At 38.9% G+C, this 26,779-nt stretch overlaps 1 protein-coding gene across 8 annotated transcripts in view; it reads left to right on the forward strand.

Moving 5' to 3' along the window:
• PATJ (PATJ crumbs cell polarity complex component) overlaps positions 1–26,779 on the forward strand; it is a 341,090-nt gene that overhangs the window by 209,000 nt on the left and 105,311 nt on the right. For all 8 annotated transcript variants that reach the window (XR_004623211.1, XM_034653499.1, XM_034653506.1 and 5 more), the window contains one exon: positions 9,691–9,782. Coding sequence is in view for 7 of the 8 variants with exons in the window: in XM_034653499.1 (XP_034509390.1) it covers positions 9,691–9,782 (92 nt within the window). In the remaining variant the exon portion in view is untranslated. The remainder of the gene's footprint in view (positions 1–9,690; positions 9,783–26,779) is intronic.

Raw genomic sequence — 26,779 nt, forward strand, 5'->3', positions numbered from 1 at the left:
CAGAGAGAGGGAAATGATTGGGCTATGGGTGATTTGGATGAGTATTAAGTGAAGTAGCAGGACGCCTGGGTGGCTTAGATGGTTAAGGGTCTGCCTTTGGCTCAGGTCATGATCCCAGGGTTCTGGGATCCAGCCCTGCGTCAGGCTTCCTGCTCAACAGGGAGTCTGCTTCTCCCTCTTCCTCTGCCTGCTGCTCCCCCCTGCTAGTGCTCCCTCTGGTGCTCTCTCTCTCTCTGTCAAATAAATAAATAAATAAATAAATAAATAAATAAATAAATAAAATCTTCAAAAAAACAAAACCAAAAATCAAAGCAGCAGGAGTCCCATTCCAGCCCCATACCTGCTAGAAAGAGGCTTTGGAATTAGGAGATGTGAGTTTGAATTCGGGCTCTGCCACTCTGTTCCCTAGAATCCTCATGCAAGTCCCTGAGTGTGAGTCTCAGTGTCCTCGTTAGCAAAGTGCAGGAGCGCCCACCTTGCCTACCTGTCATGCAGCGCGGCGTGACAGTGCTTGACTCTGTATGAGGTAGACTTTAGAAGTTACCAGATGTGCGTGATCTAACCCTGACTCTATAGGACTGACTCACTGACAAGACTTGTGTCAATTTTTTTATTTTTTTAAGAGAAGCTGAAGTTGGGAGCAGGGGAGTTAGGAACTTCTATCAAGTCCTTGGATGACTGATGGGGTGTGTGGCTGGCTGTGGGCCTGTCAAGGAAAATATTTTGAAGTCAGGAGAGGAAAAAGTCTAGTAACAGCGGGACTTGGAGTAGAGCTCTAATTAGATCATTGTATGAAAGAGGCAAACATTAAGCTGGGCCTTGCTAGTTTGGGTGAAGTCTTGACTCAGCGTGTACCAATGTTCTTGGAAGAAGGAATTCCAGGTCAGTGGTCAGCTGAGTCCTATTCACTTATGTGACTAACAATACCACTAAGAGAGATGGGTTGTAATGCCTCAGCCTCCTAGGGCAACTTGATTCCTTTGCGATATTGATGAGCTGTTAAGAGGTAGATTATACTTCTGCCCCCCTTCCCTCCCTCTTGTGCCCTGCAGGTAATAGGAAATTATCCACAGGCACCTCCTTCACTTTGATCAAGTGAACCAACCTGTAGCAATTGGGGTAGCTTCCACAGAAACACTAACCGTCAGAGCAAAACATAAATGTATTTCTCTGCTTGCTTCCTTGAAGTCAGTATTTTTCAGAATTGTCAAGGCTTAGGATTCAAAAGAACATCCTGTTTTCTGAATATATCAAATTTAGAGAGATGTGAGCTACATATTATTATTACTTTGCCTTTAGAAGGTATTTCAATTTAATTAGATTTGTTTGAGAGAAAATAAATCTCTCACGCTTAAGCCTTTTAAATGAATGTGTTCCTTTGGGAACATTGTACTTCACAAGAAATAGATTACACGGAAGTTGCAGACCTCATTTCAGCACTGCGTCATTAAACTAAGTCCTTAAAACCTGCTCCTTTGCCCGAAGTATTAAATTATTGGAGCTTGATGTGTATTATTTTGTCTTGCTGAGAAAAAGATTAATGTGACAATTCATTCAGAAATATTTTTTCATTAGAGTGAAATTGTTTTCATGTGAGTTTCAGTCCTCTTCCCTGTTCCATCCCCAGCCTTGCTGCCTCTCTCTTCCCTTCCTCTCTCCCACCTGCAAAACCAAAATGGTGGTCTCTTTGAACAGGACCTGGTTACTCCTATAACACGTCGCCTCCCCTCCCCAAAGCTATACTACACTACCCGTGGTTCCTAGAAAGAGACCTGCAGGTTCCTACCTGTGCATCTTTTCCTAGGCTTTCCCCTGGTCCTGGTGCTCTTCCTGCCACTCACCTCTCTCCCCCTGTGCCTGCTAAGTTTCTGTCTGTGCCTCAAGACCAACCCACCCATCTCCAACAAGAGACAGCCACTTCTTGCTTTATGCCGACATTCATCCTACGGCAGTGCAATTTTTTGTTTCTAAAACTGTGGTCACTTACTAGAGTATAGGATGCTGGAGTGCAGGAACCATATCTGACTGAATAAAATAATTCCTATAAAGTGACTTTCAGAGAATTGGCATCTGGAACATATCTGGTCCTCAATACATGGTAGCTTTGGTAATGATGGTAATGAAAATTCCTGCGTCCTCATCACTTGTACCGTGACAGTTGAATAAATGAGCAGATGGATGGAGATAACATATAGCTCTCATACTTCTATTGAATATTTCTGAGTCTGGGGTTTCTATTTTGTGAGGTCCTGTTAATTGAATTTAAATTTTCACAGGATTAAAAATGAGTTACTTATCCTAAGACTTTTTTTTTTTTTTTTAACCTCAGATAAATACCTTTAGGAATGTTTCCTGGGGCGCCTGGGTGGTTCAGTTGGTTGAATGTCTGCCTTTGGCACAGGTCATGATCCTGGGGTCCCGGAATTGAGACCCACATTAGGCTTTCTGCTCAGTGGGGAATCTGCTTCTCCCTTTCCCTCTGCCGTTCCCCCTACTTGTGCTCTCTCTCTGTGTCAAATAAATAAATACAATCTTTAAAAAAGGAAAAAAAAAAGTGTTTCCTAATTGCTAACAGAACAGGCTTTTGGACTCAGATTTGGCTGTAAATACTAGCTATAGACATGTTAATATTGGTTAAATTCCTTAAACTCACTACACCTCAGTTTCTCCATCTGTATAATCAGGTGATAATGTAATCCTCTGCTGATTTGTGAGACTTAAGTGAAATAATGCATGTGCCATGTGTGTTGTAAGCATTTATTACATGGTGTTATTACAAAGTAGTAATAAAATATAAATAGAGAAGAACAAACTTGAAACCACCTCAGATCTCACCAGAATTGAGATATCATCATTGTTGGTATTTAGTAGATACTCATAGAGCTTTCTTTAGACTCAGAACTTTTACATAAATGAAAATAACGTGATCGATAACATGGTATTTTGTCATTTACTTTTTCACTCAATAATTTTCTCTCTCTGTGGCAGTGGATCTAGGTCTGTGTCATCCTTCACCTTTCAATGCCACACGTTTCCATTTATCAACATAACGTTGGCAAATATAATAAACCTTTTGTTGATGAGTGTAGAGTTTTTCCATTTTTCTCTATTATAAGTATATAGCCATGATAGACGTTTTGATCCCAGATTTTTAATCTTTTTAGGATAAATTTTTAGCAGTGAAATTGTCAGATTAAAAATTAACCTATAGGGGCGCCTGGGTGGCTCAGTCAGTTAAGTGTCTGACTCTTGATTTTGGCTCAGGTCATGATCTCAGGGTCATGAGCGCTGTGTCAGGGTCCGCACTCAGTGGGAAGTCTGCTTAAGATTCTCCCTCTCCCTCTGCCCCTCCCCCACTCATGATCTCGATCTCTCTCTCTCTCAAATAAATAAAATATTTTTAAAAAATTAGCCTATAAAAAGATTCATCAAGTTGTAAACACTCCTTATTTGTGATTTTTTTCTGCATGTGTGTTATACTCAATAAAAGAGCTTAATAAAGAAAAATGTTAACCTGTAGATTCCAGTGTCATGAAATGTAAAATATGGAATATATCAGAAGCAAAGTAGGGAGAAGGACTCTCAGATTTCATTATCAGAAGTTCCAGTTACCTGAATCCCATCTCAGTTTTTTAATAATAGTTTCTCAACTGTTCATAATAAATCCTTCTACTTTAATAAAAGTATGGGCAGAGGTGGTGTTGTTGAGTATTGTATTCTAACACAATATTCAAACCTCAGGCAAATCTGTTGCTCGAACTAAATTTTAGTTTTTGTATAATTAATATCTCTAATCCCAGCTTAAGTTAATTATCTTTGACTTCCTATTTGGTAAGTTTTTTGAATAGATTTAATTGAGTTGCTCTCCAGCATAAATTTATATTCATGTTCAGTTGAACTATGGAAAATTGAGTGATATTTTTGAATAATTAATTTTATTGAAACAAATCTCATTAAAGACCTCTTAAGTGAAAGTTTATGTAGTATAACAAAAGGATTTACATCCATTTACTTTTGCTGAATCTTGCTGTATTAACCCTAATTCTACAAACTATAAAATAATGCAAATAAGTATCCTATCTTTGGTACCTAAATATAGAGGGTTTACCTCAAAATAGTGTTTTCTGGATTCCCCCCCCCCCCACTACAGTAGCAGAAACCAACCCATGAGGGGCACCTGGGTGGCTCAGCGGTTAAGCATCTGCCTTCGGCTCAGGGCGTGATCCCGGCATTATGGGATCGAGCCCCACATCAGGCTCTTCCACTATGAGCCTGCTTCTTCCTCTCCCACTCCCCCTGCTTGAGTTCCCTCTCTGGCTGGCTGTCTCTATCTCTGTCACATAAATAAATAAAATCTTTAAAAAAAAAAAAAAAAGAAAAGAAACCAACCCATGAAGGGAAATACGAATCACATAGAAAACCCATTATAATATGATTTCTGAGTTTTATAGAAACAAAGGTTTCTCATTTGAGGCTATTGTCTTCAGTTTCTAGATGCTATTATTTGTCCCTGAATGATACCTCGTTGAACTGGAAATTCAGAATTTAAGAAAAGATGAGCTAATTTACCCATGATAAAATATTAGTGTTTTTCTGGGACCAGGAATCACTGAGCTGAAATCAAAGTTATTGACCGTGTGGAGGATCTCAGAAAGCCCTTTCTGTCAGTATTCAGGAGAGGAAGCCAAGCACAGAAAAGAAAACCAGAATTGTACCCCAAGAGCATAGAATGCTCCTTTGGACAGAAAGCCTTTTTTCTTTGTCTTTTTCTCCTTTCTTTTCATTCTGAATGCCAAGATAAATGTCTGAAAGAACGTAAGATTTAGGAGATAGAGGGTGTCACTTGAATATATAAGTTAATATTTAAAAATATGGGCGGAGATACTGTATGGGTGGAGACTTTTTGCTGGCAAAGAACAGAAATATATTAAAGGTAATTTAACCAAAAAAGGGAGAATTTATTGTAGTAGTATTGGTGTCCTTCCTGGAGCTCAGAGAATAGGTTGCCTGGGGGCCTCAGGAAATGATGGCTTTTCCTGCTCCTTCATCCACATGGCAGAATATGGCCACCTCAGAGAAGCTCAGAGAAGATGTAGAGAATCGTTATAAGTCTCTCAACATGCATACACTGGACTGTCCCAGAAAGAAGTAGGGCTATATGGTTATCCTCGAATAGAAGAGTTGTAGATCTCAGATTTTAAGATAACATAATTTAGGTGTAATGGGAACACAAAATCAGAACTAAGGGTAGTTCTTCCCACCAATAAGAATATTATAAAAAAAATAAGTACATATCTAAGTAATTTATTACTCTTTTTATATATTATTGAGTCACCATTGAAAGGAGAAACTTTGAGAAAGCCACTTCTCTGCTTCTCTGTTTCCTGGAAGTAAATAGAAAATGATAATGTTTTTCTATTTTCTTGATAGCCTGAATGATCACTCATATTCTGTAAGGATGGGAGCAATATTTGCCCCAAAATGAAATGCTATCTTCCTTTGGCATGAGTCAAAAAAAATTAAAATGGTGATCAGTCTATACAATCTATATCTGTACAATGAAAAAAAAAGTGTAATAAGTGTCTGTTATTCTTCAGGTTGTAGTTTGTTTGCACAAAGAGAAAAGTACAGTCTTAAGGGATTCCACATTGCATTTAGGACTTGAAAAGCCTAGCAGTCAACTATGGGGCATTTCCTCTTTGCATTGTAGTGAAATTATCTCAGAGTTCTAGGACCTAAGGTGGTAGGTCACCAGCATCCTCCTGTTCCCATTCAGAGTTTATTTAACAGGCATCTTTATAAAGATGACTTTCAAAATCATCTGATTTTTATGTGCACCATACAGATGGGACCTCTAGGTGTGCCTTAGGATTTTGGGCTTTTAAATGAAAGCTAAATCACCAAGGGCCAATTGCTTCAACTCTTGGAATTCCATAATACCCCAGTTGCTCTTGAGATTTAAATGAGATACTGTACCTAAAGAGCTTAGCATAGTGTTTGGCACAGAGTAAGCACTGGATAAATGGTAGTTGTTATTAATTAGAATTAACCTGAAAGGCCTGCAGGAGGTATAGAGTGCTTTCTTTTTTACCTATGCTCTACTCAGAGGATGTCCTACATCTGGTGTTTAAAGAATAGTGCCCTCAGAGAACAGCAGTTTTTCAGAAATAGAAAAAGTGACAGTCTAAAGTTAATTGTGCATAAAATGCATCATATTCTTTCTAATTACTTAACTGAATTTTCTCTGGAGTGTGTTTCCTTTAGTGATGAAGAAATAGAAAAACTGCTTATGCAGTTGGAAGCTATATGTGCCTCTCATTTAAATGGTGAAATTTTTTTTATATTAAGTAAGATCTATGAAAACACAAAGAGATCTTACTGTCTTGGAACTCAGAGGCTGCGAATGTGTTCTTTCCGAGGTCAGAAGTGAGGCTTTGTCTTAGATTTCTTTACTCCCAAGATCTGCATTTTCCTTTCTGGTGTACACCAGTTACGTCAGGTTTCCCTCTGTCTTGAGTTTCTTGCTCTGTTCCCAGTCTTGCACTGCATAGCAGCGTTCCTCCAGAGGCCTCCAAACGCTGGCGTGAGCAGCTGCCATCATCGTAAACCGCACAGTTGTTGGCACCGGAAAAAACATCCGCAGCAAGCAAGCTGTCCTGCCTTTCAATAGGCAGAGCGCCTGAATATTCACAAACAGCACCAAGAAGGCATCACTGTAGATTTACTCTTAGATAAATTAAAATTAATGACTTGTTTTCTTCATTCAGACTGTAATTTTTCCTCTTAGAATAAGAGGGCCATACATTTTACGTTTTATTCTATCCAAATGGAAGATCACAGCTAACAAGCCAGCCTATCCATAAACATGAAACAGCTTAATTTTCTGTATGGTCAAGCTTTTGCTAATAAAAAAGACCTTAAAAAGGAAAAACCTCAAACTCTTTGAAGGCTGGAGCCCTCCTCAGAGAAAGCCGACTAGCAGTTGGCTAATGGAAGCACCACTTCCGTTGGGGCTCTGCGACCCAGTACATCCTCGCCGAGCGCCGCTGTGCGCGGGCTGCGCAGGACAGGCTGGCGAGTACCTGGTGGGGGACACAGTTCCTGCCCTTAAGAAGTTGAGCTCAGTTCAGTACGTGCCCTGTGCCTGCGCTGATGCTCACCACCTAACAGGGATTGACTGTACTACGTAAGGTGAGCTTTAAGTGCGATAGGAGAACATTTTTAAATGCAGTGCCAGGGAATTCAAAGACAGGAAGATTCGATGGCTCTGCTTTCTGAAAGCACCAGTCAGATACAGTGGGGAAGACATTCACAAATAATTACCTGAGCACCAGACACTGAATCAGGCATATTTCACATGTCCTCTCATTTTAAAATTGTGATTTAATGTTCTTTATTTATGGGGCGCCTGGGTGGCTCATTTGGTTAAGCGTCTGTCTTCGGCTCAGGTCATGATCTCGGGGTCCTGGGATGGAGCCTGTGTTGGGCTCCCTGCTCAGTGGGGAAGTCTGCTTTTCCCTCTCCCTCTGCCCTTCCCCGCTGCTCATGTGCTCGCACGTGCTCTCTCTCTCTGAAGTAAATGAAAATAAAATCATAAAGTTCTTCATTTATTGTTTATTATAAATGAAAGAGATTGAGAAATATGGTTTGCAAAAAAGCAATCATGGCAGACATACTATTTGGTAACTAGGTTTTGCTGCTTAGTACATTTGGACATTTTCTATGTCATTAAGAATTCTTTTTCACGCTGATCTTAATAATTACATGACTTATTTAACCATTTTTTGTCTTATAGCTAAGTTAGGTAAGAAGATGTAAATATGAGACCAATAAAACCATGAAAATACTAGGAAAAACATAATTTAAAGGGTGGGCACTTTATATATATTATTTAATTTTTTTTTTTTTTTTTTGGAACAGTGAAGTTGAGAGGAAGGTACAGAGATTTCCCATATGTCCCTTTTAGATTACCAACATCCCCCTGCAGAGTGGTACGTTTGTTACAGTGGTGAACCTGCACTGACACATCATCATCGCCCAAGTCCATACAGGCTTCACTCTTGGTGGCGTACATTCTGTGGTATCAGACAGATGTATAATGGCACGTGTCCATCATTGTAGTATCATCCAGAGGGCGGGCATGTCTTTAAATACATGATGTGAAAAAGGTATAAACCTCAACAGAAAAGATTAGTAATTTTGAACACCCCCAAGTTAAAAATTCTTTGTGTATTAAAATACTATAAATAAAATTTAAAGGCCCTATCATGTAATTCTCACAACAGTTTTAGGAAGTAGGTGCCCAGATTCCTTTTCAAGAAGAAAAAACTGCACCTGGGTGATGCAGTCAGTTGATCGGGGACTCTTGGTTTCAGCTCAGGTCATGATCTTAGGGTCCTGGGATGGAGTCCTGTGAGAGGCTCCGTGCCCAGAGTGGAGTCGGCTTGAGGGAGTGAGTCTCTCCCTCCCTCCTTCTGCGCCTCTCTATCGTACTCGTGCACATGCGCACTTTCAGGCACAGAAAACTGGTGCGGAGATCACTGGGTTTCTGGGAGGTTGATCATCTTGGTGAAAACAAGAGCGTATAGAATGAGGGGCATGTGAGGACATGGTCCTTCTGCAGCAGGCTTTGATGTGCATACCCGCTTTACCCCTTCAAGATGGTGAAGGAGCTTCATTTCAGACAACTGCATCCTTTGAAGTGTTCATTTCCATACACTTTTTCATTATAACGGCTATGACAAAAATCTTTTCCAAGTGTGTCTTCAAACAACATTTCAGAGACGTCAAGGATGGACGAATGCAAATTACAAAAAGTGGAAATCCCTTTTTTTATTCCTTATATGGTGTACTCTACTATCCCTTAAATAGTAGAAAATTCCAAGGCCTCAGTTACATTGGGACAGTATAGATCATTAACTACTTATTAAAGAGACAGAAGAAAAGCCAAACTGTGTGAGCTATTAACAGTTGGATGAAATAAAAGATTGATTGTGGCTATCATCATAGTTTATCAGTGGAAAAATCTGGAGTAAAAAAAATTTAGAATGTAAATGTTTTTAGATCATATTTAGGTGAATTCAGTCAAGTTAAAAATCCCACCATGTCTTGGATAAGAGCAGATGGCTCATTGATTGTGTATAGTAAAATGTTTCTATGCAGTTGATCTAAAACTTGATTTAAAATGGGGATATAGTATTTACCACCTCTGTAGTAACAAAATTTATGCTATGTAATAACCTTGACACATTTACAGAATCATGTTTAATGGGCCTTCCAGAACTCTGGTGAATACCACAGCTTGGTCTGTTTTCTACATCTCTTAGAAATCTGGAAAAGCTATAAAAATATATCTTTCATAAAGTTTTTGCATTTAGGTCAACTACTGCTCTCTTGAAGTTTAACAAAAGAGTCAAGGACTATATATACTTTATTAACTGCATTCAAAACTGAATTTAAGAGATGTTAATAGCTGTTTAGAATTAGTATTTGAATCCATACTACAAAGACTATTAAGATTTTTAGCATTATAGAGTCCTACATAGACCCACTTAAAAATGAGTGGACTTCATTTTTTAATTCAAGTATATACACATCTATTTGTATGAATTAACAAGTAAATACATGTGTATTTTTATACAAAGTATACATATTGCATTTTTACACGTGCATTTATTTTTTCCCAAATAGATAAACAATCAGATCTTGTATGGAAGAAGTCACCAAAATGCATCTGCCATTATTAAGACTGCCCCATCAAAGGTCAAGCTGGTTTTCATCAGGTAAGATAGAAATATATCTGGTTTTCTAAAATCTTAGATCTCTTCTGAAGATGTTATTATTTTGTAAGACTATCTTATCTTTGGTTTGTCTAACAAAATCACCATATCCTAAAAATACCTTTTCCTTTTTAAACTGTCACTCTAAGGAAAGTATAGATTGTATTCAATTTTTTAAATTTCTTCCCTTCCTGGAGCTGATCGGCCCCTCAGTAGAACCTTCTAGCTTCCCTTCTTCCTGTCACCATCATGTGGCATATCTGCTGACTCATTAATGTCTTCATCGAGGAAAAGGCAGGAAAACAGAACCCAGAAACATTTTAGGTGCTCCATAGAGTGCTGGTGAGAAATCCAGAGGGAGCGGATGTGCGCTTTGCTGTCTAGAGTCTCGTGGTATATTTGGGGTTCCACATTTTCCCTTACCCTACCTGCTACCTGACTGTGTCTTTTTGGCGTAAGTCAGTCAGAATTGGGAATTCTCATTGGTGATAGCTGTTGTTGCCTCGTCAACAATGGAATTTGATTCCTTTTATTGGACTGAAGTGACTGATGAATCTGGGTTATCACTAAGTGATAAAACTAACCCTGTACATTAACTTTCCCTCTGTTTCTTTTCCTTCTGAGTCTCAGGTATCAGCTGTAAAATGAGAATAATAAAGCACCTACCGCCTTCGTTGTGACATGTCAAAAATTTGAAATGTTGAACACACTCCCTCACATAGACTACGGGCTGAAAGAGCGTTGGCTGGTATTTTGTGACAGTGAGGATCATTCTTCTTCTTCTACTGTTACTGGTTACCTGTCCGTGAGACCTATCCATTTGCGGAGACCCTGAATCCCAGGGGTTTTATTCCCGAATATGGGCACTAATGTAGGTGATTGACCTATCCTTTCCCATGTCATCACTTCAGCTTACAGGGTGTTGTTGCTGCTTTGCTCCTAAAGAAATCCTGCATTAGTAACCTCTTCTCCTGCTGTGGCACTTCCTGGATTTCCAGGGTTTTACTCTTGTTTCCAAAGGGAGAATCCTTTCTCCTTCTCCTCTGTCTTTGGGTGTTAAGACAACCTCCTCTGGCTCACTCACTTTGAAGTCCTCTGTTAGGCTCCAGTCTCCTTTTTGGGTTTCTCTGCCCTTCCTGTCACCAGAAGTTACAAAATTAGAGTTAGATGCTGAAAACATGAACAGACTTGAGGAGAGGTCAGCCGCTCAGAGCCATGAACGTGTCCATCAACAAGAATGCACGCCGGCATGAACACTTTGCAGAGAGTCACATGAGGGTTCGTGAGCAGGCACCCACAGCACTCGCCAGTGTCTGTGCTTCATGCTCAGCATGTGGGGGAACTGCTGCAGGTGCTGCCCTCGACGTTGCTGTCACCTCTTCACCCATATGGGGTCATCCCATTTTAAAGAACAAAAAGAAAATTGAATGGGATCCAAAGGAAACCATCAATACAGTTAAGTAGTTGGGAAATAGAACCTTCCTCTTTCAAGAAAGAAAGGTTACATGATTTGAAATTGTTTAGAATACAGAAGAGAAAGCTGAGGAGAATTTTAATAATAGTAATGAAACCCCATTAATTTAGTGTCTGATGATTTCAGTTTTGATCAGAGGAGATCAGAATCGAGGAAGTAATTTGTTCAGTAAACTAATAGTGTAAGCATGATTGAGGATGCCACAGAATACTTATTTACTGGAAGGGATTTTAAGCAATTTAGAAGTACCAATGTACATTCAAAATGTGTAATCTAATTATGAACCTTTCTTATATGGTCATTAAATTGTAGTGCCTAAGCACATAGGCGGCATTCAGAAAGCTTTATTGAATAAATTTCCTTTCAGCTCCTTCTAAGCAATTCCAGATTATTCTCCAAAGGCAACAATCATAGTAACTTTCCCAAATAGTCTAAGTTGGGAAAAGTTTCTCTATCTTACTTTTTAGACAGAAAAAAAGATGTAGGTGTGATTTTGAATAGACTATTGTCGCCCACTCTGAGACTGTGTAAAGGAAAACGAGTTTAAATTCAATCAAGACAGATGTATGCCCTGCTAACAACGTTTTGTTTGATTCAGTAGATATGTATCTGGTAATTTGTGTGCCAACATTTTATTAATTAATGCTTTAGTTTCCATAAGGGAAGGAACTATTCATCTGACTGAGAGCCTGAGAGCTCTTACCTAAGTGACAAATTCTTTTCTGAAGCAAGCCTGAACTTTCAGGCTTCGTGATTAAAAGAGGAAACCCTAGATTCACCCTATGTCATGAAACCCAGCTCTAGAATACCCCTAGTATGTGAGCTTGTGCAGTTTCTTGACCTGCAGTATGCGGATTATAGAGCCATCTCAGGGCGCCGGGATGGCTCTGTCAGTGAAGCGGCCAACTCTTGATTTCAGCTCAACTCATGATCTCAAGGTCCTGGGATCAATCCACATGTCAGGTTCTGAGCTCATCGGGGCTGAGTTTCATTCTTGGTCTAGTTTCATTCTTCTGCATGTGGCTGTCCAGGTTTCCCAGCACCATTTATTAAAGAGACTGTCTCTTTTCCATTGGATATTCTTTCCCGCTTTGTCGAAGATTCGTTGACCATAGAGTTGAGGGTCCATTTCTGGAGTCTCTGTTCTGTTCCATTGATCTATGTGTCTGTTTTTGTGGCAATACCACACTGTCGTGATGACTACAGCTTTGTAACATAGCTTGAAGTCAGGCATTGTGATGCCTAGCCAGTAGGATCGAACAGTACATTAAAAGGATTATTGACCGCAGGAAAAAAAAATCCTCTGCGTAAGGATTCGCTTGCCCTCTCCCTCTGCCCCTGTCGCTGCTCACATGCTCACTCTCTTTCTCTCAAATAAATAAATCCTTTTTTTTTTTTAAAGTCAAGTGTTTAAATATATATATATATATAGTTGTGTCATAGATTGTCTAATGTCTTAATATGTATAAATTGCCTGGTGATGTGGGCTCAGCAATGTTTGCTGCTATGGTGATGGAGGTGATGATGATGGTGGCAGAAAAAGGGAGGTAGAGAGAGAAGGAGGTAAAAGAAGTTAGGGAGAAGGAAAGAGGAGGAAAAAGATGAACCACTCCTTCATATTTCTTTTGTCTCATTCCAGAATCTTGAATATTTTTTTAAGTGAAGCGCATTCATAGTTTAAGAATTTTAATTAACATCATAATGATTAAACACTAGAAGAGATAGAACACTGGCTATTATATATAAGTGATGAATCCCTGAATTCTCCTTCTGAAACCAATATTGCACTATATGTTAACTAACTAGAATTTAAATAAAAATTTTTAAAATCACTAGAAGAGATAGCTACAGATATTATGTAAAACCATTTCTAATAATGTTAGAGTAAGAGACCTGGAGATAGCCTGACTAAAACATCTCTCTTAGTTCTGTGTCTGCAGCTGCTTCTCCCCCTCTCCTCCTCCTTTTTTTTTTTTTTTTAAACCAGCTTGGGGCTTGAACTCATGGCCCCAAGAGCCCAAGAGTTGCAGGCTCCACCAACTGAGCCAGACAGGCACCCCTCCTCCTCTTCCTTTTAAATGATGACCTGATATTCTAATAAGGAGTAGAAAACCGTTTAATGAAAGAATGTATAAAGAGAAATCTAATTAACTTGAATGAATCCCCATGTCAGTAAAATAATAGATTTTACTGAGATGAGTAGTATCAAATAGTGTCGGAATTTAAAACACTTAAGGAAATCAAAGAAAGAAAATATTTTATGCTCTTCCACTGTGTACATCACCAGTGGGGATATAATGGTAGATTGGTGACTTATTTGTGTGTGGTAACCTGTGCGTTTTAGGTGCTGTCCAATACATCATCCTCTCTCCTTCAGGCTGATTATCTAGTTCCCACCCCTTTAGATACACCTCTCCCAATAGGTTACCTCTTTCAGACTATTGGTATGAAAACCCTAGTTGTGCCTACTTTGGAACCAAATCCTAAAGCAGTTAAATATTGGTTTGCTATCAAGTTTCAGGAAGTTAACACTTAAATCATCTCAGCACAGCAGGTGCAATTACACTTTTCTTTTAAACTGCATAACTTACGCCGTATGATGTTACTTTAAACACTGGTGTTTAGAAATTGTATTTCTTTATAGTTAGTGCTTCTATTTGCTTATACTTCCTTCCTTAGTTGAAATTATTGATTCTCTGTGCATTTCTGTAATAGAGAAATTTTTGGCCTCTATACCTCAGCAGCTCTTTTCCAGATTTATTGACAGTTGAGATAAAAATGGGAACTGGCCACAGATTTGGATTATGATAGCAGTAATCACAGAAAGCTGTTAAAATGTGCTGCAGACAACATTTTAATTAACAGGGGCATTTAGTCTATAGTGATGTACATTCGTGTGATCACGTCCTTGTCATATTCTTTTAACACTTGTATTTATTCATATACTAATTGATCTGTAATTCACAAGAGGTCTGTGAGTCGTTAGTGAAAATTAGCAAGTTGCTGCTATGTATACATGACTTACATGATCACTTTTTCCTCCCCCTGTTGTCCCCACATTAGATTTTAGACAATCCGTTAATCACATACTTGTGTCTATTGTACATATGGACTTTGGTAATCTAAAGCATTCTATGGTGGATAATCCAGATGTATTTTACAATCTTGAGTTCTTACTATGTAGCACACGTTCAATTCTGTGGATTTTCCTACTCGACATTATCCCCTCTACGCAAGCGCTACAATTTTAAGTACAGGAGGAGAGCTATATTAATACAAGAAAGAATGAATTGCTGTATTTGGCAGTGCAGGGATCCAAGGAGATTAATGATCTTGCCTGCAGCTCTTGTCATACCTTCCCCCACTATCGAAAATTAAATGTCATGTATAACAACTCACTCTCCATTACTTAATTACGTGTGGAAAATGTGTACTGTATAAAAACTCCTGGGGCTAGAGGAGGCCAAGTGAAACTGAACCCCATGGAAAAATTTAGTTCTGGCTGTCAAGCCCTACTGAGTCAAAGTGGATTCACCGTGGGAGCTACCAGACAGTATTGATGGAACATATGTCTTGTTTTGTGATTAAAAACCTGTTATCCTCTGGCCATATCCCTAAAAGATGATATTGACTTGAAATTAATGTGAATGTCAGAGTCGTCTGTGGGAGAAGTCCATCTGAGGAAGCAAACTGAATGCCTGTTTTTAAAATCCTGATTGTGCTCTCAATTCTTTATATCTAAATAAGAGGGAGAAAAGATGGTGAGAATAAGCGTGAGTTTTACTTCCATAAAGAACTATCCATGCATTTATTCAACAAGTATTTGCTGAGTGCCTGCTTGTGCTGGGGCTGTGGAGTCAGTGATACAAACAACACAAGCTCCACCTTGAAGGAGGAGGCAGAGAGTAAGCGTCTGGTACCTCACCCGGGGATAAAGGTGCTATTCTACTTCAAGTACATATAGGAGACACAATTAACCTCATCTTTGGAGCCTTTGGGACGGTGTTAGAAAGATGCTGGAGCCCAGGCCTGAAGGATAAGTAAGCTAAGTTGTAGTATGTACAGAAACCCAAAAGTTTCTGGAATTGGGTGAAACACCCAATTATCTGAACATTTACTTCTAGGGGAAAAGCAGTCCTTCTTTAGGAAAGTGTCATTGGATGAGTACAGCTGTCTACATCAGCCACTTTGAAATCTATGAGGAAGCATCCTCCTGACTCTCGTGGACCATTAAAGAAATTTAAGTACACAATAAAATACCATCCATGGGATACCTGACATGTTTTGAGGAAGAGGCCTGTCCATTAGCATTGAGTTCTTACCAGGAATTACGGGAGAAAGAAAGTTAGAGACACTCTTCAACTTTAGGGCTCTTCTGTTTTCTCCTTTTAGTTGGAGCACGTGATAGACCCACAGGAGTCTCTCAAGTGCTCTGAAATGCTGATTCTTAATTTCTTCAGCACTTCTGTCCTGTATTCTCCATATTAAAGAGTAACTTTATTTATTAATCTTATATTTGTAATTAGAATTTATAAATTCCTTGTAGTTCAAAAACAAGGTGGAATTGGAGTATTTTGGTCTTTTGTCAAGACATCGGAATTTATCCAAATAAGAAGCATTGTTCCCTTTGATCTGTGGTCACCTGGGGGAGCTGTACATTTAATCCACTTATGATTCCATTGGGTCATACATTTGTGGAATCATCTTGAAAGCCTATGCTATATTCTTTTGAATAGACACAGAAAGCTTAGTTTTCCCTTTTTTGAGGGTCGTTGTAGCTAGTCAATCTGAAGTGACCCCAGATTTCGCAGGATCATTCATGAATCTGGTGCATTCAGTGTTATTAGGTAAAGTGTTGCTACCAAACTTTCTTGCATGACTTGTAAAATATCTTTGAAAATCATTTTTATTTCATGGACAGAATTGGTAATTTTCTCTTTGCCCCCCGCCCCGCCTTCCTTAACATGGTACCAGCTTGAGGGAATTAAGACTATATTTGTTTGATTTCTTTTAACACTCAGAAACACCTAATTGTGTCTGGTTACAGAGATGAAATGGGCAGTTTTCTCTTTTCTTCATTTTTGTTTTTTTGTTTTGTTTGCTGGTTAGTATTTATACTCCTATCCTCATAGAATGTCTGTTTCCTTAAGTAGACCTTCTTACATACACACACACACACACACAGTGTATGTACTGTGGTGGAACAGTAAAGGCAGTCCATCTAGATGCCTCTCTCCCTCTGTGGAAGCTGGAAGAGACATGTATTTCCCTGCTGAGATGTGGCTAGGGGTTGCATGTGACCTAAGCTTGGGCAATATGATACTTAGCTTAGAATAGGAAGCAAGTAATATGAGTGATTTTATATGAATGGTGTTTATTCATGAAACCACAGGGCCTTACTGGGAGGTTCCTACTATGACATCATTCTGTTTTCCTGCTTCCTTGTCCTCTGGAGGTCTCCTAGTTTCTTTATGTTCCAAGTCCAATCATCTAGCCTGCCTGTGTTTCGTGAGATCTCAGTATCCCTTTAATAAATTCCCTTTTGCTTTAGTTGGTCTAAATTAATTTCTCTTGCTTGCTGCCAGAGAATCCTAATGAATAGTAAGGTGATAAAAGTGAGCTATCTGAACAAATCATGAGCAACCAGGGTAAGATATTTGGTTCCTTCTGCACATTTTCTTGTCACCTGTAGGCTTTTAGCCTTGATTCTGAAAAGTTTTTCTCCTTCAGACTTCTTTAGCAAAGCACGAGACCCCTGAGCAAGTCCCTACTGAGGATCTCCAGTGTGACACATTCCCATTGCCAGACTATTCACTGGCTCTTGAAATGAGATTGCCATGATTATCTCAGAGGAATCAGGATTTATCCTGGATTTATACCTGGGGTGGGGGAAAGTCACCTTTCCCCAGAACGTGGCCTTATGGTGAGGGCTGGATATCTGAACATTAGGCCTTTGCCAGCCAGGATAAGGGGAGGATGGCTGAGGGTATCTACTACGTTATCTTTCAGAAAGAACTTCTGTAAGAAAATTATTAGGCTAAGTCATCCCGTCCATCTAGTCCTGTGCTCCCCACATCAACCCTTCCGCCCACTCGCACTGCCAAATATTTTATGAGCCACTTTTTCCTCTGCACAACTGGCAACAATTATTTAGAACTTGCCTGGGGCCACCTTTGTGAAATGTGAGTTATTCCCAACAGCCCTCATTAGTGATTGGCATTGTTTGGAATGCCAAGTAAATAAAGTTCATAATTCTATCATTGGTCATTTATTTCAGATTCAGCATATTGCTGTTTTGGTGATTTCATCCAATTGGAAATTGAAAACTATTCAGTCTGTTCATAGAGTTAGAAATATCTCCTGGAACCTTTTCAGAAAGTAGTTTTGCTCCCATTTAAATATAATGATGTGCTTTGTATGTGACTTCTGGTTCATTTATATCAAGCTTTCCCGACCAAATGTTAATTCAGTGTCGTGTCCCAATTAATACCACAAATGTAGAGTTTATTTTTTTCTATCCTCAAGTGTGTTACATCACTATATTTAGTGCAATCAGAAAATAATATGTAGGCCTGTTTAGCTGTGTTCATGTGTTCCTCATTTATTCATCGTGTGTGTGTGAGTGTGTGTGTGTGAAAGTTTAAACAATGTGCTAGGCACTAGATTGTAGTTGTGACCATTTTAGAACAGGTTTCAAAACAAGATGAAATCTACCTACTCAGCTATCCAGGCTGAATTCAGGGACATAACTTCTGTTTTTGATATAGTGCTGTTTTGTTGGCATAAAGTAAGATCCTATGGGTTTACTGAAAGTGAATTTCCAAGTGGCAGGACCACAACAATCCAGAAGACAAAAATGATATTTAAGTGATAGTCTAAGTATTTCAAATGTATTCTCATCACACTTGCACTTTTTTTTTTGGTCTCACGTAATTTTTTTAAAATTGTGAAATCTGTGTAACATAAAATCTCCCATCTTAACCATGTTTAGTGTATGCTTCAGTGGCATTGAGTGCATTTGTGTTGTTGTACAACCACCACCACTGTCCATCTCCAGATGGATAAAAATCTGTACCTGGTTAAAAAATAATAATAATAACTCCCCATTCTTCCTCCCCCACCCCCAGCTCCTGGCAACTATCATTCTACTTTCTGTCTTTGTATTTAACTATACTAGGTACCTCATAAAAGTGGAATTATACAGCATTTGTCCTTTTGCTACCCGCTTGTTTCACTTACCGTGATATTTTCAAGGTGCATGCATGTTGTAGCATGTCAGAATTTCCCTCCTTTTTAATGCTGAAAAATATTCCATTGTTTGTATATACTTGTATTTATCCATTCACCTGTCAGGGGACACTTGGGTGGCTTCGGCCTTTTGATTATTGTGACTAGTGCTACTATGAACGTGAGAGTACAAATGACTTCAAGACTGTACTCTTGTTTCTTTTGGATATATACCTAGAAGTAGAATTGCCAAGTCGTATAGTAATTCTATCTTTAATTTTCTGAGGAGCCTTCATACTATTTTCCATAGCATCCATACCATATGACATCCTACCAGCAGTGGACAAGGGTTCCAATTTCTTCACAGCCTCACCAACACTTGTTATTTTCAGGTTTTTTGATAGTAGCCATCGTGTTGGGTGTGAGGTGGTATCTCACTGTGGTTTTGATTTGCATTTCTCTGCTCATTAGCTTTTCATGTGTTTGTTGGCCATGTATATGTCTTCTCTGGAGAAATTTATTTTCAACTTTTTTGCCTGTTTTTTAATCAGGTTGTTTGTTTTGTTGAGTTATAGGGATTCTCTATATATTCTGGGTATTAAAACCCTTATCAGATCTATAATTTGCAAATATTTTCTCTCATTTCATAGGTTGTCTCTTCACTGTGTTGATTGTGTCCTTTGATGCACTGAAGTTTTTCATTTTGATGTAGTCCAATTTATCTAATTGTTGTTGTTGTTACTTGTGTTTTTGGTTCATATGCAGGATATCACTGCCAAATTCAATGACACAAAGCTTTTCCTCTAAGTTTTCTTCTAAGAGCATTACAGTTTTAGCTCTTATGTTTAGGGCTTTGATCCATTTTGAGTTAATTTTGAATGTGGTATAAGGGAAAGATCCAATTTTATTTTTTGCATATGGTTACCTAGTTTTCCCAGCACCATTTGTTGAGAAGATCAGCTGCCCCCGCCCCCGCCCCCCCACCCTGCCATTGAATGGTTCTGGCATCGTTGTTGAAAATCATTTGGCCAAATATGTGAGAGTTTATTTCAGGGCTCTCTCTTCTATTTCATTGGTCTATGTGTCTCTCATTATGCCAGTACTGTTTTTATTGGGTGAGACCTCCAACTTTGTTTTTCTTTTTCAAGATTGTTTTGGCTGTTCAGGGTCCTTTGAGATTCCATATGGATTTTAGATGGAACACACTCACTTTGAAAGATGTAGAAACGCTCCTTGGAGAGATCTCTGACTATGATAAATGAAAAGTTAAGGCATTCTACATACACATACATATACCGCCCATTATATCAGATTTTCTCTTCTTCATTCATAAATTGTTGTCATGAGTTCATCGTGCTTGCCTGAAGGGTAAGTATGTTCTTATCGTAGCCCACTAATCTTTCTTTTACCATAATTTGTCATGTTCTTTTAGAGGTTATATTGGAGAGAGTATCTCATATTTATCCTAAGGAAGTAGTCAATAGTTGTTGGATAAATGCTTCAAGTAACATGTTAATGAAATCCTAAGAGATTTACAATTTGAATTATGGTTACAACTTTGATGGATGAGCAATAAGTGTATAGGGTTTTATCAACAAATCCCTGTGTATAACATGTATGTGCTTCCAAGATTGCAGTGAAGTATTCTTAGAAGAATAGAATGAAGTTACTGGGAAAAGCTATGTAAGTAGTTTAGAAATGCAGAGGAGGGAGAGATTACTGTTGGAGAAGCGAGCAGAGCAAAAGCTAGTTAATGATACCTGGGTAGATTTACATAGGAAAGAATTGAGTCCAAACTGCATGAACAAATTTAATTCAAGCATTTATGAAGTACCTTCTGTATGTCAATTGCTAATAAGACCATAGAGTTAAATAAGAAGTTCTTTAAGAACTTCTAAGACATACAAATAAATAATTATACATCAAGCAAAATAAGCACCTATAGGGGGAACTCTGTGATATGGAGTTATTCAGATTGCATGTTCAGGCTTGTTGAAACAGAGTGTTTTTCATAATTGAGAAAGGAGTGATTTGGATTTTTGGAGACACAGAGAAAGCAGAACAAGGAAACCAGTAAGGTTACTCTTGCCATAGTACAAACAAAGTGAAAAGTCCATGAATTAAGATGGGGGCCATGGGCCTAGAAGAAAAGAGAAGAAAGAATGAAGTCTAGAATGAAACCATCAGACTTAGTAATTTCTTTGGATATAAGGGTCAATGGGTGAATGAATTATTGGTAACTGAGCACTCTTAGGCCCTGGAAATTTAATCATGTGAGACTGAACATCATGAAACCATAAAGCAGTAAATGTTAACAACGTTGTGCTTTGGTGCTTTGACATTGACCTTATCTTACAACAATTCTGTTTAGAAGATACTATCCCAATTTTAAAGATTTTATTTATTTGTTAGAGAGAGAGAGAGAGAGCCTACAAGCAGGGGGAGTGGCAGGCAGAGGGAGAAGCAGACTCCCGCTGAGCAAGGAACCTGATATGTAACTCGATCCCAGGACCCTGGGATCATGATCTTAGCCAAAGGCAGGTGCTTAACGACTGAGCCATCCAGGCATCCCACTATCCCAATTTTATAGATTAAGAAACCAAGATTTTAAAAAGTTGTTTAGAATCTTGCTTACATCTTAGTGATAGAATCTGTACCTTTGCCTAGATCTGCCTCACTCTAGGTTTTCTTTCCAGAATAGCGTAGTTGTCCTACATTGATGTAACAATGAATTAATTTTTTAATTGGGGCGTTATTTACACTCAGTGCAATAGACTTGAAGTGTTCAGTTTGTTTTTTTGAGAATACAAAACCTATACCTGCGTAACCATCAGCCAAAACAAAAATATATAACATTCATGCATCCCAGAAAGCTTGCTGGTTCTCATTTCTAGTCAGTGCCTCTGGGCCCCAGAGACAACACTTCCTGATTTCTTTCTTTTCTTTTCTTTTTTTTTTTTTAGAGATTTTATTTATTTATGCGACAGAGATAGAGACAGCCAGCGAGAGAGGGAACACAAGCAGGGGGAGTGGGAGAGGAAGAAGCAGGCTCATAGCGGAGGAGCCTGATATGGCTCGATCCCATAACACCGGGATCACGCCCTGAGCCGAAGGCAGACGCTTAACCGCCGTGCCACCCAGGCGCCCCCTGATTTATTTCATCATAGATTAGTTTAAACTGTTCTTGAACTTACGTAAATAGAATCAAATAGAATTAATTCTTTTGTGTCTGGTCTCTTTCATTTTACATAATGTTTTCAAGATTTACCCGTTTTTATGTGTATCTATAGTTTGTTTGTTCAGTTACTGAGTAATATTCCAATCTATAAATATACCATAATTTGTTGTTCCATTTTCCTGTATGTGGACATTTGGGTTGTTTCTAGTTTTTAGCTATTCTGAATACAGTAGAAGCATGACTTTTAAAAATAATTATTGTAGAATCAACTTGTGTAGAGCATGTTGGAGTCAGGATAAACTCAGTTATGCTTCAGTGAGCTTACAGCCAAATCTCAGTGGCTTGAAGCAACAAAGGTTTATTGCTTTATCATGTTACATGTCCATCAGGGTTCGGCAGGGGGGCCTCGCTGCTCACCTTGATCATTGAGGGACCCAAGGCAAGATCTCAACATGTTTTTCTATGATTACCGATTATTTGGTTCAAGTTGTGACTCAGCTTTAAAGGAGAAGAAACGTACAAACCAGAGGTTCATGAACAGCTCTAATTACTATCACAGAAGAGTACCGAGGGAATTACACTCCACTGTATTTTTTACCATGCTCCCTGCACTATCACGTTTGATAAGTATTTTAAAGCACTTTACAGTCATTATATCTATACAAGGACTAGGTAATGAAGATACGACACTTGGAACGTAAGTATGAAAAGTTGATAGAATGAACAAACTCAGAATCTTTCATGCTTCTTACCCTAAGGAAAATTATGAAAGAGCTTTAAGAGTAAATTGTGACCTAGTCAAACTTTTGGTTTGGGAATATTAGCCTGGGTATATAAGAGAAGAAGATATATATGTTTCTGGAAGAGGCTGCTAAAATGGGAAACACTGTAGTGTGGTAGTCAAAAGAATAGATTGTGAAATTAGACTGCCAGGTTTGAATCTCAGCTCTGCTGAATAGCTTTGTGAGTTTGGTCAGTTTGCTTACCCTCTGTGTAAAATGAAGAAAGTAATTGTAATTACCATGTAGAGTTGTTATGAAAGTTAAATGAATTAACCTGTGAAAAGCATTTAGAACAGGGGTACGTGATAAGAACACAAATGTTATGGCTTTGGTGACCTGTTTTCCAAATCAAAGAGTATTCGTTTTCTCTTGCTTTGTAACAAATTACCACCAATTTAATGGCTTAAAACAACACCTATTTATTAGCTCACGGGTCTGTCGATCAGAAGTGTGGTACAGTGTAGCTGGGTTCTCTGCTCAGAGTATCACAAGACAGAAATCAAGGTGTTAGCCAAGCTGAGTTCTCTTCTAGAGCCTTGGGAAAAAATCAGTTTTCAGGTTCATCCTAGGTGGTGTCTTTTAGTTCCTTGCTGATTCTCAAATGAGGACTACTCTCAGCTCCTAGAGGCCGTTCATATTCATTGTTACGTGCTTCCATAATCCTCAAACCAGCAATGGTGCTTCTAATCTCTGACTGCCTGTCTCTAACCTCCACGCATTCCTTACGGCTCAGGTAACACAGACTGCTAATTTCGGACATCAGAGCACTGAAGCTCTGAAAAGTGAAATCTCCAGATTGAAAGGACCCATGTGATTAGGTCAGGCCCAAACTGATAATCTTACAGTCAGCTGTGCTGTATAATATAACCTAATCATGGAAGTGAAATTGATCCTATGCAGTATGTAAGCTAAGGGGCAAGAATCTTAGGAACCTTCTTAGAACCTAACACCAAGTACCAGTGGGTGTATTTTATAACAAAGTAAAATTGAAATCAGGAGGTAGAATGTGTAGAATATATAAATATATTCTACAAATAAGAAACTGAACTGGGGGTGTTCCTAGCATCTTTTTGGAGAAAAACTAAATTGGCAGTCCCTGTATAGTAATTCCATTATTGTAATTGTTTACTTATTTAGCTTTATTCCTCACTAATTGCTATTATCATCAAAGACAGGAATAATGTTTTATTCATCTTTGTACCCATAGTATAAATACTAAATGAACTAATACATATATTCAAAACCAGAGCTATATTATTGAGTTTCAACCAATTAAAGTAAATCCTGACCAGCTTAAATTAAAAGGAAAATGCATTGTAAGAATACAGGGATATCTCAGGGACTCTTAAGAAGGAGCCATACAGGGGTGCCTGGGTGGCTCAGTCATTAAGCATCTGCCTTCAGCTCAGGGTGTGATCCCAGGGTTCTGGGATCGAGTCCTGCATCGGGCTCCCTGCTCTGCTGGGAGCCTGCTTCTTCCTCTCCCACTCCCCCTGCTTGTGTTCCCTCTCTTGCTGGCTGTCTCTCTCTCTGTCAAATAAATAAATAAAATATTAAAAAAAGAGAGAGAAGAAGAAGAAGGGGAAGAAGAACCCGCCATACAGCTAAGACTGAAGAAAAGGAGCCAGGATGACTCCAGAGAGATCAGCAGAAGGGACATCTGAACCCCCTCTTTAGCCTGGAGCATTTCCGTTGGTATTATCTAGCTACTACACTCTAGAACTTTGTATCCGTTCTAAATTTTGAGTCCCTGGGAAAGAATCTGATTGGCCCAAACTGAGACAGGTGTTTGCCCCTACATCCACCGAGGTTGAGGCAGACTGTCATTGTTACACAATATAGACATTGCTACTGTGATCCGTTCAGGGAGTCGCTGTGAGCTGGTCAGACATCCCAAGAAATGTCCATTAAGGTGGCAAATACTGATAGCTGGCTGGCTAGAGGCAGTATACCATCATTAATTCATTGAAGCAGCTCGAAAAACTCAGGGCATAGTTTTGATAGTTCTGCTTCCAAGTCTTTTTCTTGCCTTGTTAAGATCACTTTTATTCAACAGATATATAGTACACCTACTCTCTGTCAGGTCTCCTATTGCAAGCTTGGGGGAGGCAGAGATAAGATCCCATCCCTGGGCTTGGAGAAGGAGAAAGAACAGCACAGATAATTTTAATAGAGCATGGCAAATAAAATGATACATGCGGGGTTCTGTACTCTGGAAAACTATTCTCTTACCCATGGTGGCACTCCATTATCTCTCTCACCAGCTGTTAAAGATAATTATAAAAATACCAATAAGCAATTACAATTTCTGATTGTGTCCTGTATGGGGCACCTGGGCCTAAGAAACTTATATTAATTATATTGGAAAGGAAAGGAAAATTATAAAGCAAATAGATTTTATTCCTTATGAGAATCATAGGACAGGAGGGGTGGGAGGGTCCCCAGAAGTCAGTCAAGTTAACTGCTTGTTTGAAGTATAAATGCCTTCTCTCCTTTGGCTTCCCTCTTCCTACTCATTTCTCTTTAAAATTGTCAGGTCTTTGCTTGTTTAATGTGCAGGTGTGTGAACACTCCCTACTAAGTGGATTATAAAGGATTATGAAATGTAACTTCTTAAAGCAGCTTCCTTCTCTCTATTGAGAGTAATTGTAGGTTTTCTATTTTTTTGTGAGGTTTAAAAAAATTAATATGGAGTTTAAAGGCCATTAAAGTCATACTAATTTAGAGAAAACCATTAAATTATGAAGGGATAACTTGGCTGATTTGAAGTAACTTGGTCCAGGTAATCATGACTTCTCAATAAGAATTTATGTGCAGCCGTATTTTTAATGCTAGTAACCTTTGAAAGAGGTATGAAGAGCCATCTGCTTAATTACTGTCAAATATACTCTGCCCCATGAGCTCTGAATCTGGAGCAGACAGGTCCTGTTGGCTTTCAGCTCTAAGGTAGAGCTGAGTTCTATTGTGTTACTCAATGAAGGAAAATGAATGAGAAAGGGAATTACCACTTTGAAAATGCTATTACTTATCCAGAGGTAACTGATTACTTCTTCTGTGTATGAGCAAACTGCTGAGAAATGGATTGTACTCCCTGAAAAACAATAGCCACCTCTTAATGTAATCGTGCATGCTCAACACATCTGTAATACTGTGGGAAAACACAGAGATATTCTTCATGCACTGTGTCACTTGATGGTTTTAGTTTTTCCCCCTTTTGCTTTGGTTTGGCTCATATGCCAGATAATCCAAGAATCTCAGAAGGTTAGAATAAGAAATGGTGCCTAGACTTCATCTCTTTATACTCTGCCTCATTCCAATTACATCAGCCCGGAATTCTTGCGGTTCAGTTCATTTAACAACTATGTTAAGTACAGACTGTTTGCCAGGCACTGTTTGCCCTAGACAATGTAAGAGAGAGTGGGAAGGACATGCTTGCTGTCCTTGGAGTGTTTACCATCTAGGGGAAGGCAGATTGGAAGCATATTTCATACAATTCACTTTCGTAAATTACGAAAGACACAGAACTACGGTCGGTCTTTGTATAGGGTGCTATACACATACAGTGGAGGTCCTGGAAGGCTTATTTTAGGAAATGACATTTGTGGTCAGCTACAAAGTAGAAATAAGAACATAAATCAGACAAAGGATTTGGGCAACAGACATGCAGAGCAGAAGAGGATAGGGCTAGAGAGTGCCCTGGGGTAGCTGGAGCTTAGCTCCCCTGAGAAATGGGAAGAAATCTTATGTAGCTAGACTGGAGCAGAGTGAGCCAGAAGAAGAGGGAACAAGAGGAAGCCGGAGATGAGGGCTGGGCCAGATTGCTCAAGGCCTTACAGCCTCTCTAACAATTGTGGACTTGATCCTAAGTGTAATAAGAAGCCATAGGAGGATTTTAAGCAGGGGATAGAAATATAATCAGATTTATGTATTAGAACCGTAATAACTCTGCTCGGTGAAGAATAGATTGGAGAAAGGATAAAGAATATAAATAGGGAGACCAAATAGGATGCTCTTATATTAACTCTGGTGAGAAATGATAATAGCTAGGGGCACCTGGGTGAATCAGTCTGTTGTGTGTCCAACTCGGTCTCAAGTCTTGATCTCAGGATCATGAATTCAAACCCCACGTTGGGCTTCACACAGGGCATGGAGCCTACTTAAAAAAAAAGAAAGAAAAAAATGGTAATAGCTTGCCCTAAGATAGAATGGAAATAAGTGGAAAGACTCAAGATACGTTTTGAAGGTAGAATTAACAAGACTTCTTGATTGGATATACAGTTGAAGGGTTAGAGGTTTCAAGATTGCCTCCTCAGTTCCTGGTGGAATAAGTGGGTGGACA

Source organism: Ailuropoda melanoleuca, chromosome 2, assembly GCF_002007445.2.
Source record: "Ailuropoda melanoleuca isolate Jingjing chromosome 2, ASM200744v2, whole genome shotgun sequence".
NCBI lineage: Eukaryota > Metazoa > Chordata > Mammalia > Carnivora > Ursidae > Ailuropoda > Ailuropoda melanoleuca.